The following is an 18873-nucleotide window of genomic DNA, read 5'->3' on the forward strand; positions in this document are numbered from 1 at the left end:
AGAAAAATGTTGACTTTGAATGAAGCTCCAAGAAACAAAGTTGAGATTTGTGGCCGAATTTTTCTTTTATTTTATGGGAATAAAATTATTTAGAGTAATTTTCATTTGGACCCCTGGGATTTGGTCTAGATCACTTTTAATCCTGTTTAAGTTTTCTTTTGCATATGGTTCTTCTGTGGTTTCAAAAATGATTAAATAAGGACAAACTTAACGGAAACGGTTAATTTAACAATTTTTATGACAAAAATGCCCTTTTTATTTATTTGCTTTAGTTTTTTTTTTTAATAAGTTTTTTTCTTTTATTCAAAGAATAAATGTAAAAGTCTCATTTTTGATGGTGAAAAGAATCTTTAACACCATGAGATGAGACCTCTTTCCTGGCCGTTCTTTCCATCTTCTCCGTCGTCGGCAGCTGCAAAAGTGAGTTCTTCAAATCCGGATCAGCAGATTCCACCTCTACAAAATTAAATTCCAAGATTTGATATTTATTCGCAATCAAATCTGAAATTTATGATGTAATCTGTGTTTCTGAAGATTCCAAAACTAGGAACCAAAGAGGATTTTTAAATTAATTTTGGTCGAACCCAGTTCGAATTCCACGAAAATAATCATGAAAAGAATTTACCTTTCATTTTCTGGATACGTTTTCTGATTTCCTGGGCGCAAGCTTCGCAGTACATGTGAACCTTTAACACCACAATGATCACCTGAGGTTGCAAGTAAAGGAACCAAAGGAGAAGCAAAAATGGAAATGAACAAAAGTAAAAACAAAACAGAACAAAACAAAATGAGATTTTTAACATCGACGTAGTCATGTGAAGCTCATTCATGACAATACCTCCTCTTTCTTCTCTTCTTTCTTAGCATTCTCCTTTTTCTCTTCATCTTTCTTTGCATCCTCTTATGGAGGTTTCAGTTTGGGGGAGATTAACTCAACCTGTCATAAATGACTCTTCCGTTGAACTCTATCCAAAACCTTAAATGAATCAGCTGCAGCTTTTTTACCCTTCACAACCATCGTATGAGTCCTGCAATCAGTCTGAACATCTTCCACCCCTGAAAATCAGAAGAAATAGAGTATACATTGGACTGAGTTCACCAAAGCAGCTACGCAAGGCAATGAATTCAGAGAAATTAAAATGGGTTTTATCGATTTTGATCATCAAACCTTCGAATCCTGTCAAGCTTCTCCTAACCTTCTTCGCACATCCCTCGCAATGCATGTAGACTCTGAGCACAATTTCTTCAGGTGGAGGTGATGGTGGCTCCTTGGGTTCCTCTTTGGCATCCTCTGTGTTCTTTTATCAACAGAACCCTTCGACGGATACATCAAAAGCTATCAAGACGACATTATAGCGTTCTTCTGTTCGCCTTTGGCTGCAAGCTGAACGAGCTGCTTGCTGGTGAGAGATTTTCCCAAAATGTAGTTCTCGTCCAAAAGCTGCTTACCCAGATGAAGGGAGAGAGAAGAGGGTCTCTTGGAGCTAAGCTAATAATATTTATCAGTGGTTTTCCACCAAGTGTTGGGTTTGGGTTTTTCTTTGGGTCGGGGTGATGGAAGAGATGAAATCAACGATTATGACGCGTTGAGAAGGCTTGAACTTGCCGTACCAAATGAGGTTAACAGAGATTTGGTCGGAAAGGAGAGATCTCTTGTGGCATTGAAGCAGGGCTGCTCCTGCACAACACGGTGAGTTTTCTCCCGGCTAAGTACCTACGGAGTTCTTGGCCAACGGAAGATGGAAAGAACGGTGAGGAAACCAGAGGGTCTCACCTCATGGCGTTAAGAGATTCTTTTCACCATAAAAAATGAGATTTTTACATTTATTCTTTTAAAAAAAGAAATAAACTTATTAAAAAGAAAAAACTAAAACAAATAAATGAAAAAAGGGTATTTTCGTTACAAAAATTATTAAACTAACGGTTTTTGTTAAGTTTGTCCTTATTTAATTATTTCTTGAAACCACAAGGAACCATATGCAAAAGAAAACTTAAACTGGACTAAAAGTGACCTAAACCAAACCTTAGGGGTCCAAATGAAAATTACCCAATTATTTATTAAATAATCATAATAATAGAGTAATTAAAATCTATAATATTTCTTTCCATTGAAATTACTTCGCATCAGATTGGATAGGCCACCGGGAGATAGAGAAGATGAAGGTGGATTTTTCAGATGAATGGAGAAGGGACAGCTAAGAAGTCGGCACATGAGTTAACTTCCCGACTAACATGCTCAAATTTGCAACCATGTTGCAACAAGTAGCCAAGTCTCAGATTTCCAACACCAAATCCACATGATATGCTAGGGGTGTCAACGGTGCGGTTTGGAGCAGTTTCGGGCCGGGCCTAACAGTTTCGGGGTGAAAAGCCTTCAGCCCAAACCAGCCCATTTAAAAGATAACGGTTTCGGTGCGGTTTCGGTTTGGTGCGGTTTGAGTTCGGGTTGACTAACGGTTTGGCCTAATGATTTGGATTCGGTTTGGCTAATGGTTTGGACTAAATTAAAAATCAATATTGAAATTTATTTTTAGTTTTTCCTCCCCAAATCCTAGTTTCTCACATACAAAACTACAAAAGATAGAGGATGAAGACTCCAAGTAGATCCAACGATAAGTGATGGCATTAGCTTGATCTAAACCACTTAAGAGTTTTTTTTTTTTGGTAAAGACTTAAGAGTTAAGAGTTATCAATTAAGACTTTTAAATTTTAAAATAATAAAACTAAATGAAATTTGAAAATTAAAAAGTTAACAATTAAGATTAAGAGTTAAGAGCTAAGAGTTATCAATTAAGACTTTTAAATTTTAAAATAATAAAACTAAATGAAATTTGAAAATTAAAAAGTTAAAACAAAAGTTAAAACTTAAAACTTAAACCGTTAAACGTGGCAACTCTCAACTACTCAAACTCGAGTCTCAACATTTCAAACACCCAAATTCATGGATCATTAATTACATTTAAACAATACCAAAAAAAAATTAATTACATCTAATATTTTAATTTTATTTATGTAAAAGACTAACGGGTTGACGGGCCCGCACACGGGCTGGGCCGGACTAGCCCGAAACCGTTCGGGTTGAGGACCCTCAGCCCAATTACTGCCCATTAAGGATCGGTTCGGGCCGGTTCGGGCTATAACAGGTCGGTTTGGTCCGATTTTAACGGTTTGGGTTGAAAATTGACACCCCTATGATATGCCAAAGAATACCGTAAATCTCTTTGATCATCCTTGGAAGAATATGAGTGGACCAGAAAATCATGTTATCGTGTGCATTTAATACATCGCGCATGAATGGATTTTTTTTTTTCGTTTTCATTTTGGTAAATATAATTTGTAATATTAAAAATGCAATACAAATTTTCTAAATTGATATTAGTCTTTTTTTTAAGTGGGGGAAGGGTAGAATCCTAAATTCATATTGGTGTGAGTAGAAACTGATATTTTTTTTTTGTTATAAAAACCGATATTCTTGAAAGGATGAAGAGAAGAAGCTGATATTGATACCACGATACATTGTGTCGGCGATATATCACCCTGTGTCGACGATATATCTCTACGTTCGCCATATATAACAATATTTCATTCATTTTTCGTCGATTTTTGCCAAAGTGATATAGGACCTCTACAGGCTCCGGCGGCACTACCCCCACACCCCTCTGGCTCACCAAGGAACAGGATCCCGTGTCCGTCGGCAACAATATGTGAAGCATGAGCACCATATTCAACATAATTGTATAATGAATTGTAAACTTTAGTACATCTGTTTACTAATTGTGTATTTGTATTTTCTTTGTATATTTACATTAGTTTATATGAATTTTCCAAACTTTCAATTTTGCTCGCATATAGTCGGACATGTGCTAATTAGAAACTTTAGATTATGTGATGTTTTAGGTCAAAATAACATTCTCAATGTGTTTATTAGTTTCAAATTAGGCTACACGTCAAATTTTAGGTCAAAATGACCCCAAATATACTTCGAAACAAGAGGTCGATTTTTCATCGAACTCTTGCAAAAAATCGGACGACATGTTGGTCCATGATTGATAGTTTGATACCTGACCAATCTTAAATCGGTTATCCCCATCAAATCATGGGTAAAATCGGCAACAAAAAAGTCAACTTTTAGCAAAAGGTAGAAAGAACATTTGTTTTTATTGGTAGAAAAAAGGAAAATTTGTTGATCAGAGAGAAAGAAAATATATCTGGGGTCTTACCCAAAAAAAAAAAAAGAATATATCTGGGCCCACACGGTTCGTCTGTCTAACTTGCAGAGCAAGAAATTCTCAACGGTCGTGACCGGTTCAAGTACGCCTTGTGGAATTCACTCTGGTGAAGGAAATTTCCCGTCACCCACACTAGAAAGGGTACAATTTATTATTATTTTTCGCTAAACAGAATTATTTGTTTCACGCGGTGAGGAAAGTGGGCAGTGCCAGATTCTAGTAAAATATCGGTACGCAAACTTCGCATAAATTGGATTGCATCAGATCGGCCGATACCGGATAAAAAATAATAAAGAAACTCTCCTTTTCACTCATTTATTTTTTATAATTTATAAAATGTATATAAAATTTTGTTATAAAAATTATGTCAAATTAATTATAGACCCCTAGGTCTGCAACCAATTATATCTACTACATTTGTAAAAAATCTATTACTTATGTACTCTCAGACTACTAAGTATTCATTCACGTTAAATTATAATATCATTGTTAAACAAATATTTAAAATATTAAGTTTATCTTTTATTATACTTTTTATCCTAATTTCTCTATTCTATTTTATCTCTTCTCTTGACTTCTCATTCGTCAACTCCATCAGCACCGGCCTTCATGCAGTTTCAAGGTATTAGACGCATAAGACAAAAGAGTCAACTAAGTCAATGAGAAAGTTTTTTTGTTTTTTGATTTTGGGTAAGAATCAATGAGAAAGGTTGCCTTCAAAGGAAGCTTCACTGAAACAAGATTGGCTCCTCCACCTTGACAATTTGGCTTGAGTAAAAGAAAATAAATATCAGCATTACCCACTTTCTTCACTCGGTAAAAGAAATTCTCTTTGTAGTGTTGGTTACTGGAAATTGCCTCCATTGGAGTAAATTCCACAAGCCGTATTTTCAATCACTCGAGTCAGTTGGCAGTTTCTTTTTGTAAAAATAAAAAATGTGGATTGTAGGTCCGGATACACTTTATTACAACTGGCCCTTTTTGGTATAAATGTCACTTTTATACATAAGGGATGAGAGTATTACATATGCCATTAGCCGACAACAAATCTATAACCTCTACACTAAGAGATGTTGGTTTTACTAATTGAGAAACCCTATGTTAGTATCACAACTTGGTTTTGATAAAATTCCAATTGTCTTTCTTCTTGGAATCGACCAATTTTTGTCTTCTTTACCTACCAAAAATAGAAATCTATTTTTTTCCTACTTTTTATTGAAAATCTATTTTGACATTTTTATCCATGACCTAAAATCGATTTAAGATTGGTCGGGTTTAATTGTCGGCTTTTGCTCTTTTTCTTTTGCTAAGAACATTATCAATTTCTATCGATGCCAATCTGAATTCAGGATCATTCTGCCTTTTTTAATTCAGACTTTTAATAGTCATGATTATATATTAACTGCAAATGATGATAAAAAAAATTATATTATTTATTATTTTTAGATTTTTTTAAAACAAAAGTAGCAAATCAATGCTTTCGTTAACAAAACTAACCAACACCAATTTTATATTATGAAAAACAATAATTAAAATAGTATTTTTTTTAATATTTTTACTTATAAAACTAATCATATGAGGCGACAAAAAAAAAATGACAAAATAATAAAATAGAAATATAAGAGTAAATGGACTTTCTTGGATTAAGATTACAAGAAGAAGGTGAACGTAACATAATGTAATGATATTATTAATTTTATGGATAATGATATCCAAAGAAGAGAAAAAACTATTATTTTGATTAATTTTATAAATTCAAAATTAATTTTAACTAATTATTATTTAAATCATTTAAGAAAGCTAAAAGTAACTAATCATGCGATATTTCGGGAAAAAAAAGACATGGGAACAAGTGAACAACATCATGGTTCCAAAGTAATGACTGTCAGAATGGATACTTATATTACAAAAAAAAAAAAAGAATGGATACTTATCGTATCATTTTATCAAAACATAATCTTGATATCGTATCGGTTGTGATACTGACAAAGGGTAAAACGGTAAAGGTAACCATTTTTAAAGATCAATACCGTACCGTACTTCAACGGTTTCATTTAGATCATCATATATTCATATGTGATCAGTTTTACTTTTACGGTTTTACCCGAAAAACAAAAAAATCAAAAAAGAAAATCATGTACGACCAGGGAAAGTTGAAATAAAAAATTAAAAAATAAATAAATAAATTAGATTCCCATTGTTGTTTTCCATTGCAGCACAGCTGCACAGATCGACTTGAAAGAGTACTCACGAGAACTTTGAAACGTAGCTGAAGCAATTCAACTTCAATTCCTGGTCTTCTTCTTCTTCTTCTTCTTCTTCTTCGATCTCTTCTTTCTCCTCCTTCAATGGCGTCTTCCTCTTCCACTTCTTCTTCCACTCCAACCCCTATCTCTACCACTCGCTGGAACCACGACGTTTTCCTGAGTTTCAGAGGCGAAGACACTCGCCACAACTTCACCGATCATCTCTACACTGCGCTAATCCAAAAAGGCATCCACACTTTCAGAGACGACGACGAGCTTCGTAGAGGAGAAGATATCGCTTCTGAGCTTCTCAGAGCCATCGATCGTTCGAGAATCGCCGTCATTGTCTTCTCCGAAAACTATGCCAATTCAAGATGGTGCCTTGATGAGCTTGTCAAGATCATGGAATGCAGAGAGACGAATGGACAGCTTGTTTTGCCTGTTTTCTATAAAGTTAATCAGGAAGATGTAAAGAATCAGACTGGGAGTTATGGTGTGGCTTTTGAGGGTCACAACGTGCGTTTTGCAAAAGATATGAAGAAGGTGCAGAAATGGAGAGAAGTTCTTGCTGAATCTGCGAGTCTCTCGGGGTTTAGGTCACATGATTTCTCTTCCGGGTATTTCTCTTCTTCTCCATCTAATATTGAAATCCAAGTACCAAATTTCCGCTTTTGTTTGTCTAATCTGAAGAAAATTCTAGATTTAATTAGAATTTAAAGAAAATTATTTAGTATAAAATCTGTGAACTAATGTGGCTTGGAGCTTTAGAAGTAATTGAAAGGAAAGAGGAATGGTCGGTGACGTCTAGCAGGGGACCGCCGTCTACTTTCAATGGTTTTCAATTTTGTAAAGCTAATTAAAATACCAAAAGATCCTAGATTATTATAATATTTCCATGAAATTGAAAGGTTAATAATTTTTTTTCAATATAACAATGGAAGTTCATGTTTCATGGATTTGGAATCTTGAAAGATATTGTGGAAAATATAAGAACCTAAAAGGGTTATTTATGGACCCAAAAGGGAAAAACTAAGCATAAGATTCTGTTTCTTAAGTTATGGGGAAAAAGGATCTGAAATCTGAATCAAAAGTTTTAAGTTTTATGTAGATATCGTTCTTACTAACCACCCTCAATATTATAGAACATTGTTAACTATGTTATCCTTTAGTTTTTGTTCAGCATATCATTCTAAATTACTTCACTAGAGGAGGAACGACCAGACTAAACTTCATCAAACAGGCTTCATTCTTCATTGCCATTATTTCCATTCATGTCACGTTTACTGCACTAATTTCTTTTTTATTTCATTTTTTTAATTTAAACCATTGGCAGGGATGCAACTTTTATCCAGTGTATTGTTGAAGAGGTTTTCACTAAACTGAATCAGATGCACTTGAATGTTGCTGTTTATCCAGTTGGTATTGATTCTCGCATAAAAGATATGCGTCAACTGTTAGATGTTGGGTCAAATGATGTTCGCATAATAGGAATTTATGGTATGGGTGGAATGGGCAAGACAACAATAGCTAAGGCCATCTACAATGAAGTCTTTCACAAATTTGAAGGTAGCAGCTTTCTTGCAAATGTCAGGGAAGCTTCAAACCTACCCAATGGTCTAGTTCAGTTTCAAGAACAACTTCTCTCTGATATCCTAATGAATAGGAACCAAAAGATAGGCATTGTTGATAGAGGAATTGTATTGATACAAGAAAGACTTTGCAACAAAAGGGTTCTTATTGTGCTTGATGATGTGGATCAAGTGGAACAATTCTATGCCTTAGCTAGCATGCGTGACAAGGTCAGCCCAGGAAGTAGAATCATAATAACATCTAGGGACGAGGAACTGCTCAACGAGCTTGGAGTGGATGCCAAGTACGAGGCTAAAGAATTAAATGTTGAGCAGTCTCTTGAACTGTTCAGTTGGCATGCCTTCAAAAAAGGTAGCCCTGACAAAGATTATGAGGTACTTTCAAATGGTGTTGTAAGATATGTCGGAGGGCTTCCTCTGGCCCTTGAAGTATTGGGTTCATTTTTGTATGACAAAAAGAGCACATCTGAATGGAGAAGTGCATTGGATAAATTGAAAGTACATCCTCATAAACAGCTTAAGAATAGACTTCTATACAATGTCAAAGAAATGAATTTATTCCTTGACATTGCCTATTTCTTTATTGGAGTGGATAAAGATTATGCTATGAAAATACTAGATGGTTGTCATTTCAATTTGGAAACTGGAGTAAGTGCTCTCATTCGAAGTTCGATTGTAACAATCAATGAAAACAATGAGTTTAGAATGTATGATCTGCTTCAAGACATGGCGAGGGAACATGTCCGTGAAGAATCCGCTAAAGAACCTGGAAAACGTAGCAGATTGTCTCATGCTGATGCTTCTGAAGTGTTGGCGAAAGGCACGGTAAGAGCTTCAAGAACCCTTTTGGGCAATAACTGCAAGACAAATATTGTTAGTATTGCTATTGGTATTTTCATATTTATTATTATCTTGTCATTGTTTTTATTGGCTACCATGCATTGCTAAAATTTTCATGCACCCACTCGTTATACTTAATATACCCTTTGTGATGATTTTCAAGATAACAAGATTATGAAAGAGACAACTAAACCATAAATCAGCCTGCAAAGTAACACCTATCATATGTTTTTCCCTTATCTACTTGAACAGTCATAAAGAATTTCAGTAGATTATAGGATACAGTCTTCAAATTATACATTTCGAAGCACAATTCCTTTTCCTTGTAGTTAAGATCCCTTATCTCTACTGACATTTTGTGAAGGAATGCGTGAGCCATTTATACTGGCTTGGTCCTTCCATCAAGTAAGTGTTTGGGTGAATTTGAACTCCTTTCTTGTCTTTATAATAGATTTAATTTTAAACCTCAAGGGGTTCAGGGTGTTCAATGTCTGGCTATCAATTTAACTGTGACATATAAAGATAAAAGGTGTGAGGGCAAGTGGTCATCTAAAGTATGTACATGTATTGCTATTTTACTTAGCCTTTTGGGTGACAGGGAACTGAAGCAGTTGAGGGCCTCATCCTAAACTATTCGGATGGGGTGCAATTGAGTACAAAAGGATTTGCAAAGATGTCCAAACTAAGATTTCTCCAGCTTAATAACGTACAGTTGACAGGAAGCTTTGAGAATTTCTCTGAAGAACTAAGATGGTTCTGTTGGCGAGGTTCTCCTTTGAAGTACATCCCTATCAACTTTTGTCTTGACAACCTTGTTGTTCTTGACATGCAGTATAGTAGTCTCAAACTAGTCTGGAAGGAAACTAAGGTACCATAAAATTTTGAGTTTTTTCTTTCTCTAAATGAAGTTTATATTTCACTGATGCTAATCGTTTCTTTTCTTTTGGTGGGTGGGTTGTTATGATAGATCCTCAAAGGGTTGAAGATCCTCAATCTCAGCCATTCCAATCATCTCACCAGAACCCCTGACTTTTCAGGACTTCCAGGTTTGGAGAAATTGATACTTGAAGGTTGTATAAATTTGGTTGAGGTTCATAAATCCATTGGACATCTCAACAGACTTGTTCTCTTGAATCTAAAGGACTGCAAAATCCTCAAGAATCTTCCACGCAGCATTTGTAAATTGAAATCTCTTGAAAGTCTTATACTCACCGGCTGTTCAAAGCTTGATAACCTACCAGAGGATTTAGGGGAGATGGATTCTTTGACAGAGCTTTTTGCAGATGAAAGTGCCATACAGAAACTACCATCCTCAATTGGACTCTTGAAGAACTTGAGAAGCTTATCTTTGAGAGGATGTAAAGGACCACCCTCTAAGTCACGGCTCTCATTTTTATGGACCTGGGGATCTCGAAGAAGTCCTGATTCTGTCACTCTGTTGCCAGCCTCTTTCCCAGGTTTATATTTGTTGAAAAGATTAGTTCTAGAGGATTGCAGTTTGTCAGAAGATGCAATTGCCACTGATATTCAAAGATTATCCTCGTTGGAAGAGTTATTTCTTGGCAAAAATAACTTTTGTAGTCTATCAACCAGCATCAATCAGCTCTCTCAACTTCGTATACTTGATCTGGAAAACTGTACCAGACTAGAGTCACTCCCTGGGCTTCCTTCAAGTTTAAGCATCCTGAATGCAAGCAGTTGTATTTGTATTGAAAGATTGCCAGATTTTTCGAACTTGCATAACTCTCCATCCTTGGTGTTCATTAATTGCCACAAGCTTATTGAGATTCAAACAGAAACATCTAGAAAGAATCTCCTTCAGGTACTCTCTTGTGTTCTTCAGCATGACACCCCCCCCCCCAAAAAAAAAAAAAAAAAAAAAGAGGACACTTCTTTCCTGATGTGTCTTTGTCTTTCTAACATTACAATCAATATGGAACAGGGACTGTTGGAACATGGTATCAAGTTTGAAATCTTTCTTCCAGGGGATGAGATTCCGCACTGGTTCACCCATTGGCATGACGGGTCTTTGTTGTCGTTTGAAGTACTTCCACACTCTAATCATAAAATCCTAGGGTTGACACTCTGTGTTGTATATGCAGCCAATGAAGAAAATGATAAACTTGCTCCAGATTTTGATGGAGACAAGCATGCTAGTCCACCTTCTGCTAAAATCGAAGTTGGAAGCAACAATGATGTTGCCTTCTATTATCCAAATGTCAAGGATATTCCTATCACCCAACAATATCACATCTGGGTATGCCATGTTCCAGGGACTGAATTTCGGAATCAACTAGAAGGTTGTGGTGAAATTATGGTTTCAGTAGAAATCGGGGAGTCACTGAAGGTGAAGAAGTGTGGGGTGTATCTTCAATACCCAGAAATGAATGGTGAGGTAACCCAAGAAAGCAATGGAGATGCAAGTCAATATGCTTGTGCTGTTAATGGAGATAGATCAGTGGCAACTAAACTCAACAGTAAAACCAAAAGAGTCCGTAGTGAGTCTAGTGCAGAGTCAGGATTCAGTGATGGCACACCTAATGATGACCAAGAAACCAGACGATTGAGGACTGAATTTGGTCTGCATATGTATTGAGTCAGTTCAGCAAAGTATGAAGTGGGAGGAAGCTGATCTAGTTACGTACCTGATTGAAGAAACTGCATTGATTTCAATTAGGCGTGCAACCCTTGATTTAGCTTTCTCCAAGTTATATATGTTATTCAGTTTCATCATAATGTATGATGTCTTACCCTTGCTTTCCCAAAGAGGCTATTTAACTTTCATTATTTAGTAATGGTAAAAAGAGAATGAGATGGGTATGTGATGCATCTGACTAAGCAAAAACAGGCTAAGCATTTCTTGTGAAGACATCTGTATAACCGTCAAAAGGAGGTAAGAGCCATTCCTTTTAACCCTTTATTTCTCTACTCAGGTACCACATTTTCTAGATTAATGCAAAGAAAGCAATTATGTTGTTGGAAGTGCATTAAGGAGATTTAGACGGATGAGATAGTGTACCTTACTCACATCTCTCTTAAACTCTGATAATTACTTGAACCTTCCTAACTTTTTGACAATTACTCAAACTACCTTTACTTTCAAATTTCATTTCTCCTAATCCTTGCCTGTATTGGTAAATTTTGAAAAATACGTTTGTTGACCATACTTCTCATTTTGAATTGCTTTTCCTGAGCTAAACCATGTCTTTCTTCTTCATTTCTCCCATTGTTATCTTAGGCATGTCTCTAATCCTTTTAGTAGGCTCAATCTGGATCACATTGCTGCTTCAAAAGAGGGCAATGTCCACCTCAAATGACTTGATTTAAGATCATGATCTCAATCTGTCGTGCTTTGTGTGGTCCACCTCCTTTGCATCTACCTATCGTTGCTTTCTTGAAATCTCCAAAATGACCAAAAGATAAATCCTTTTTGTATTTCCATCTTCAGATTTTTGTATTTTCAGTGGTAATTAAATTATGATCTCAAGGGGTGAAATTGAGGAAAGCATTGTTTCTCTGTTACTCTGAGCAGAACAGAATAAACCAGAATCTAGAGCTAGATCAGTTCCCAACACCAACTGTGTTAGCAGCAGAAGCATACTCCCTCTGCTTTTATGCTCACAGGAGGGTGTGTACCATACTTTGTTAGCAGGAGAGAGTTGGTAGGAGGTAGAAAGTTGGGATCTTTGGGACCTGAGGCTTCATATGCTGCATTTTACAGCATTGAATCGCTTAATCTTTTTTTTCTTTGATCAACCAAAGGTCCAAAACAAGAAGAATGAAAAGTAACTTTTGTTCAACTGACATTGCAACTTCCGATTTTTGTGTTCTTCCTCTATATAACTAGTTTGATGGATACATCTTGACACAGAGTTTATTCTAAAAGATCATTACTTTTCAATCCAATAGCCAGAATAATTGCTTCTAGTTATTTACAACACTTATCCCCAAAACCAACTCTATTTAGCGTTTTGAGGTTCAAGTCAATGATTAGTACAATTTCATCATGTGTTCTAAGTTAGTATCTTCTAGTATGAGATCGAGACTTAAGAGTTCAAATCTTTTTGGATCAGATGATGTGTTGTTATATATTTAAATTATACATAAAGCATTATCCTGAGAATATAATTGAGATACACATAAATCGATCAACCTCATGTACCAAATTTTTACCTCATATCCCGAATTTTTTTCTTCTTCTTTTTACTTCTTTCTCAGCTCTTCCACATTCTCTAACCGATCAGATAAACCTCTAGTAGTGCAAGAAATGCTAGATAAACCTCTGTTAGTGCAAGAAATGCTATCTTGGCTCCGCTCTAGATCCAGCCCTTATTCCTAAGACCGAAGCAATGTGAAAGTGGGTCGTCTCTGAGGACGGGAAGCCACCTCCGACGATCTAGTTAGCTCAGGCCAGCAAATAAGAGGCTCCATAGAGGAGTGAAGACCCCAAGAGACGATGAAGATCATCTTTTTGAAGGGTTAGAAAGGTGAAGATAATGAAGGCTGGAGTGTGTAGAGCTTACCCCCTCTCTTCCTCCCGAGGGGAGACTATATTATGGATCCTTACCCTCTCTCTCGGCAGCTGTGCGAGACAAGGATTCTGGCGGTCACCATCTTTCGTGCAGGGTCTCGACAGAGATCTTGTCGTTTCTGGGCTCAAGGAGGCTTCAAATCATCCTAGCTGTTGAGGTTGAGTGGACGAGTGGACGCTCAAGCATGTGGGCCCATTGCCACGTAGGCCCTTTGTAAGGAATGAGCTGGCTCGAGGCTTTTTTAATTGTCTTGGTCTGGGTCCAGAACTTATCCTTCAGGTTCGGCGATATCCGCGACCACAACAACCTCATGTCCAGAAATTTTTTTCTTTTTCTTTTTACTTCTTTCTCAGCTCTTCCACATGCTCTATCCAGTTATGCCAAAGGCTGAAGAGTAGCAACGCGAATTTCATCCGATTCCAGCAAGACGATCTGGATTAGTATCAAATCAGTACCGGCTCAGACCAATCCAGATCCGATTTCCGATACATAAGGCATGAAATCATTGAAAATAATTTATTTTGGTTGAAAAACAAGAACGATGCTTTTGGTGCTTAGATGTTTGACCCTTGTAAGTCAAACGCAAAGGATCCATCTCTGCAGTTCTTCATAAACGAGTTTGGGAAACTCTCCGGATTCACTAGAAGCCATAACTCATCACCTCGTCATCAACGTCCAGCTCAAGTGTCCTTCTTCTTCTTCTTCTTCTTTTTCCATGACAAACGAAGAAGCATCTTCTACTTGTGGGTTTCATGGCGTGTTCATATCTTCTATGGAAGAACGCACAAACAAGACTTTTACGGACCTCCTCTGCACCGCTCTGATGCAAGCCAAGGTACCCACTTTCAGAAATGGAGAAATCAACCCAGAACGGCTGAAGGCCATTGGAGAATCAAAGGTTGCAATCATCATTTTCTCTGTGAACTATGTATGTTCCACTTCCTACCTGGATGAACTGGTTAAGATACTTGAATACAAGAAGACGATTGGTCTTACCGTTCTTCCTATCTTTTATGATGTGGATCCTTCACATGTTCGAAAACAGAACGGGAGTTTAACAGAAGCATTTGCAGGATTTGAGGAAAATTTCAGGTTGGAGACAGGGAAGGTGCAGAGGTGGAGAGAAGCTCTTACTTTAGTAGCAAATCTGTCCGGCTGGGATTTGAGAGATGTGGCCGATGGGTAATTTTTTACCTCCTCAGCAAAATTCCCTAGTGATTTTATCATTTGAACAATTATTGGTCATTGTTTGTTTTCTTTGAGCATAACTTCAAGTGAATGAGTGATTTCATCAAATTGATTAGAAAGAGGGAAAGACAATAAGAAGTAAAAGGGTTTTTGGTGTTTCATCATAGTCTAAGCATGAAATTCTTTTAATCAAGTCACTCTGTAGTTCATAGATTAGCTTTTTAATGGATTATCTGATGAACATGCTTTTAGTTTTGCTTATGTATATATATTGTAATTGGCAGGCATTATTCCAAGTTTATTGACAAGATAATTGAAGAAGTTGTGGCTAGACTGAATCAAAAGCAGTTGGATATTGATACCCACTTAGTAGGCATGGATTCGCATGTAGAAAAGGTAAATTCATTGTTAACTATTGGATCAAGTGATATCCGCATTATTGGGATTTGTGGTGCGGGTGGAATAGGTAAGACAACCATTGCTAAGGCTGTTTTTAACTTGAGCTTCCACAGATTTGCTGGTAGCAGCTTTCTTGCAAATGTTAGAGAAGTTTCAGAACAGCCCCATGGTTTAATCCGTTTGCAAGAACAACTTATCTCCGATATCCTGATGAAAAAGAACATTAGGATAAGTAGTGTTGATAGAGGAGTCATGTTGATTGAAAAAAGACTACAAAATAGAAGTGTTCTTGTCATTCTCGATGATGTTGATCAATTGGATCAAATAAATGCATTAGTCCGAAATCATGCTTGTTTTGGTAGGGGAAGTAGGATTCTCGTAACTACTCGAGATGAGCACCTACTGAATGTGTTGGGAGTGGATGAAGTGTATAATGTTGAAGAACTGAATTCCATTGAGTCTCTACAGCTTTTCAGTTGGCAGGCATTTGGAACAAAATGGCCCGAGGAAGATTATATTGGTATCTCACTTGAAGTGGTAGATTATGTTGGAGGGATTCCATTAGCTCTAAAAGTTCTGGGTTCTCATCTATTTGGCAGAAGAAGTAAGCGAGAATGGAGGGCTGCTATAGAGAAATTAAAGGAAATTCCAAACAACGAAGTCCAAGAAAAACTTCGAATAACTTTTGATGCACTAGATGATACTGAAAAGGACATATTCCTTGATGTTGCCTGTTTCTTTGTGGAAATGAACAAAGATGATGTGATAAGAATACTAGATGGTTGTGGTTTCTATGCAGAAACTGGAATCGGTGATCTCATTCATCGATCTCTTATACAAGTCACTGAAAACAATGAACTATGGATGCATGATGTACTAAAAGAGATGGGAAAGCAAATTGTTCGTGAAGAATCCATAGAAATTCCTGGCAAGAGAAGCAGGTTGTGGTCTCGTCAAGATACATTTGCTGTGTTGACAAAAAGCATGGTAAGGGCTAAATGTTTGGTTTATGTTGGTATTCAAAGTTTAACTGATAACATTGATCAATGACCTCTATTGGAACTGCTTTGCTGCTAAACTAAATTTCCTTGTTGAAGACAATATATGGTCACCTAAAGTTCCTTCTTAGGTGAGCAATCTATCATAACAATAGAAAGAAGTGAATCCAATATAATACTTCCCTTTTTGTGTTTCTCCTTAATGACTGAGAAGCTTTTTATTCACTAGTTTTTGTTGGTATGCATTCTTATTTATGTATTTGTCCAAGTCTCCTTGTTATCAGGGAACAGAAGCAGTTGAAGGCCTTGCCCTAAATTTATCCAAACTAGAAAGTGTAAAATTCAATACTGAAGCATTTGCAGAGATGACCAACTTGAGACTACTTCAGCTCAATTATGTGCATATTCTTGGAGACTATAAGCATCTTTCTAAAGATTTGAGATGGCTCTGTTGGCATGGGTTTCACTTAAAATCAATACCAAAAAATTTTCATATGGAGAACCTTGTTTTTCTTGACATGCAATACAGCAACATCAGAAAATTTTCGAATGAAAGCATTGTAAGAATAGTTTCCATATATTTTTTGCTCTCTGAATCCGTTTGCTGTTTCTTAGCAACTGATTTACACTCCTATTTCTTGCAGCTACTTGAGAAATTGAAAGTTCTTGATCTCAGTCACTCTTGGCTCCTAAAGAGAACCCCTAACTTTGTAAGAATCCCTTGTCTTGAAAAGTTAATCCTAAAAGATTGCAACAGTTTAGTTGAGGTTCACCAGTCCATTGGAAGTCTACAGAAACTTGATTTGCTGAATCTTCAAGATTGTAGAAGCCTAAAGAATCTTCCTGCCACCATTTGTAATCTAAGATCTCTTGAAAATCTTATTCTTTCTGGTTGCTCAAAACTTGAAAAGTTACCAGAGCAGCTGGGGAATATGGAGGGCTTAAAACATCTTCTTGCAGATGGAACTGCTATAAAACAACTTCCTTTCTCCATTGGGCATTGCAGAGACCTAAAATCCATATCCTTAGGTGGGTTTAAAGGATCATCGCCTAAATCTTGGCATTCTTTCTTCCAATCTTGGGGTTCACCAAGTAAGGGTCGCGATACCATCAACATATTACCATCTTCTGTCTCACTTTTGTGGTCCTTAAAATCCCTAATTTTGAAGGGTTGCAATTTATCAGAAGGGGCAATTCCAAGTGATCTTGGGATCTTGTCCTCATTGGAAGAGTTAGATCTTGGTTACAATAATTTTTGTAGCCTACCTGCCAACTTAAGTTGTCTCCCTCGTCTCCGGAATCTTCGGTTGCGGAAATGCAAGATGCTTCAATCACTTCCTGAGCTCCCATCAAGTTTAGAGATATTGTATGCAGACAGTTGCACATCATTGCAATGCTTGCCAGATCTTGGCAATTTATCATCTTTGGTTGAGTTGGATTTAGGATCTAATAAATTTTCAACCTTACCAGCCAGTATCAGTGGTCTTTCTGAGCTTGTTTACCTTAAGCTAAAAAACTGCATAAGGCTCCATTCACTTCCAGAACTTCCATCACAATTGAGGTGGTTGGAACTAGCAGGTTGCACATCAATCCACAGATTATCAAATTTGCCAAAGCTAGAAGACTTGCCAGTGTTGTGGCTCAGGGATTGCGACAAATTAGTTGAGATTCAAGAATTGGAGAAATTGGAATCTGTTAAAACCATTCATCTTGAAGGATGCAACAATCTGTCAATTGCCTTTAAGCAGAGTCTCTTACAGGTTTCTCTCTCTTTCTCTCTAAAATTGTTAAACATTGTGATTTCCACTGTCAAACTGTTAAAACTTCATGATTTCCATGGAACAGGCATTGGCAAAAGGTGGTGAGCGCAGCATCTTCATTCCTGGAAATGAAATACCAGAGTGGTTCAGCCATCAGAGTCTGGGGTCTTCCATCTCTCTTGAGGTGCCTCCACTTTCAGATTATAAGATCCAAAAGCTAATTGTATGTGCTGTTTATGCAGGAGCAGATGAATTTTTTGCCATTAAAGGAGAGGAGGATGAGTTTGCCGACGCTCCTTTCCTTAATGTCAATAACAAAACTAAGAAGACCAAGTGGAGATATAGTCCGTTAAGTTATGCAATCCCAGTAATCCCTCAAGATCATATGTGGGTCGCCTGCATACCAGCCAGAGAGTTTCAGAAACTGTTGGGGGATGGAGATGAATTGGAGGTATCAATAGAAATGGAGAAACCAATCAAAACAAACAAGTGTGGAATTCATCTAGTTGTTGGTCCATATGAAGAGAATTCTGAATCTGATGATCAAATAAATATCCGATATGACAATTCTTCAGAAGATGATGCTTTCGATATGGATGAGAATGTATCAATGGAAGATGGCAGAGGGATTAAGAGAAGCTATGATGAAACGGGTCCTAGTAGCTCCTGGTTTGATGAAGAGCAAGACCCTAAATGGCATACTGATGAGGTAGAGGAAGAGGGAGGAGGAGGTGGTGGTGACCACAGCAGTTATTTTAACCTGTTTTCTAGAGGTTTCTTGAACAGACTATATGGTGAAGGATCAAGTAAGAAGAAATCTACAAATTAGCCCTGCAATCATTAATACAGTGATGTATGCTGTATATATTCACTTGATTGCTGGACTAAATGTAATTTTTTTTTCTTCAATTACCAATCTTGTTTTATTAATTTTGTTTTCATTTTTTGTTTTGTTCAATTACGCTTTATACTGCACCCAGTTCAACTCTGATCATCTTCATAGATTTAGATTTAGATTTATTATAAGAGTTCTTTTTGCATCAATATGGTGTACAGACTCCATTACATACATAAGGTACATAAAAAGTCCCA

General features: G+C 36.8%; 2 protein-coding genes across 2 annotated transcripts; one reads left to right on the plus strand and one right to left on the minus strand.

The window, feature by feature from the left end:
- Positions 1–325: 325 nt before the first annotated feature.
- LOC149001705 (heavy metal-associated isoprenylated plant protein 7-like) lies at positions 326–1223 on the minus strand. The gene is made up of 4 exons (XM_089137152.1): positions 1169–1223; positions 977–1056; positions 626–707; positions 326–456 (listed from the first exon to the last, which is right to left on the minus strand). The coding sequence occupies exons 1-4, from the start codon at positions 1221–1223 to the stop codon at positions 326–328; spliced, it is 348 nt and encodes a 115-aa protein (XP_088993278.1).
- Positions 1224–6453: 5230 nt separating this feature from the next.
- On the plus strand, positions 6454–18610 carry LOC149001706 (uncharacterized). Its single transcript, XM_089137153.1, has 10 exons — positions 6454–7092; positions 7809–8889; positions 9503–9772; positions 9872–10726; positions 10847–11496; positions 14055–14618; positions 14909–16010; positions 16306–16581; positions 16666–17781; positions 17867–18610. Exons 1-10 carry the CDS (start codon positions 6578–6580, stop codon positions 18608–18610), a joined length of 7173 nt encoding a protein of 2390 aa, XP_088993279.1. The 5' UTR covers positions 6454–6577.
- Positions 18611–18873: the final 263 nt, after the last annotated feature.

This window comes from Hakea prostrata, chromosome 10 (genome assembly GCF_041222555.1).
Source record: "Hakea prostrata isolate BN-2017 chromosome 10, UWA_Hpros_2, whole genome shotgun sequence".
NCBI lineage: Eukaryota > Viridiplantae > Streptophyta > Magnoliopsida > Proteales > Proteaceae > Hakea > Hakea prostrata.

Bases quoted from the DNA above. Each gene is read 5' to 3' on its own strand.
- LOC149001705 (XM_089137152.1), bottom strand. From the start codon at position 1,223: ATGCATTGCGAGGGATGTGCGAAGAAGGTTAGGAGAAGCTTGACAGGA. The intron at 1,057-1,168 runs GTTTGATGATCA...TCTGATTTTCAG, and splicing joins AAGCTTGACAGGATTCGAAG to GGGTGGAAGATGTTCAGACT. The intron at 457-625 runs GTAAATTCTTTT...TTAATTTTGTAG, and splicing joins ACGTATCCAGAAAATGAAAG to AGGTGGAATCTGCTGATCCG.
- LOC149001706 (XM_089137153.1), top strand. From the start codon at position 6,578: ATGGCGTCTTCCTCTTCCACTTCTTCTTCCACTCCAACCCCTATCTCT. The intron at 8,890-9,502 runs GTAAGAGCTTCA...TTTGGGTGACAG, and splicing joins AAGTGTTGGCGAAAGGCACG to GGAACTGAAGCAGTTGAGGG. The intron at 16,011-16,305 runs GTAAGGGCTAAA...CCTTGTTATCAG, and splicing joins CTGTGTTGACAAAAAGCATG to GGAACAGAAGCAGTTGAAGG.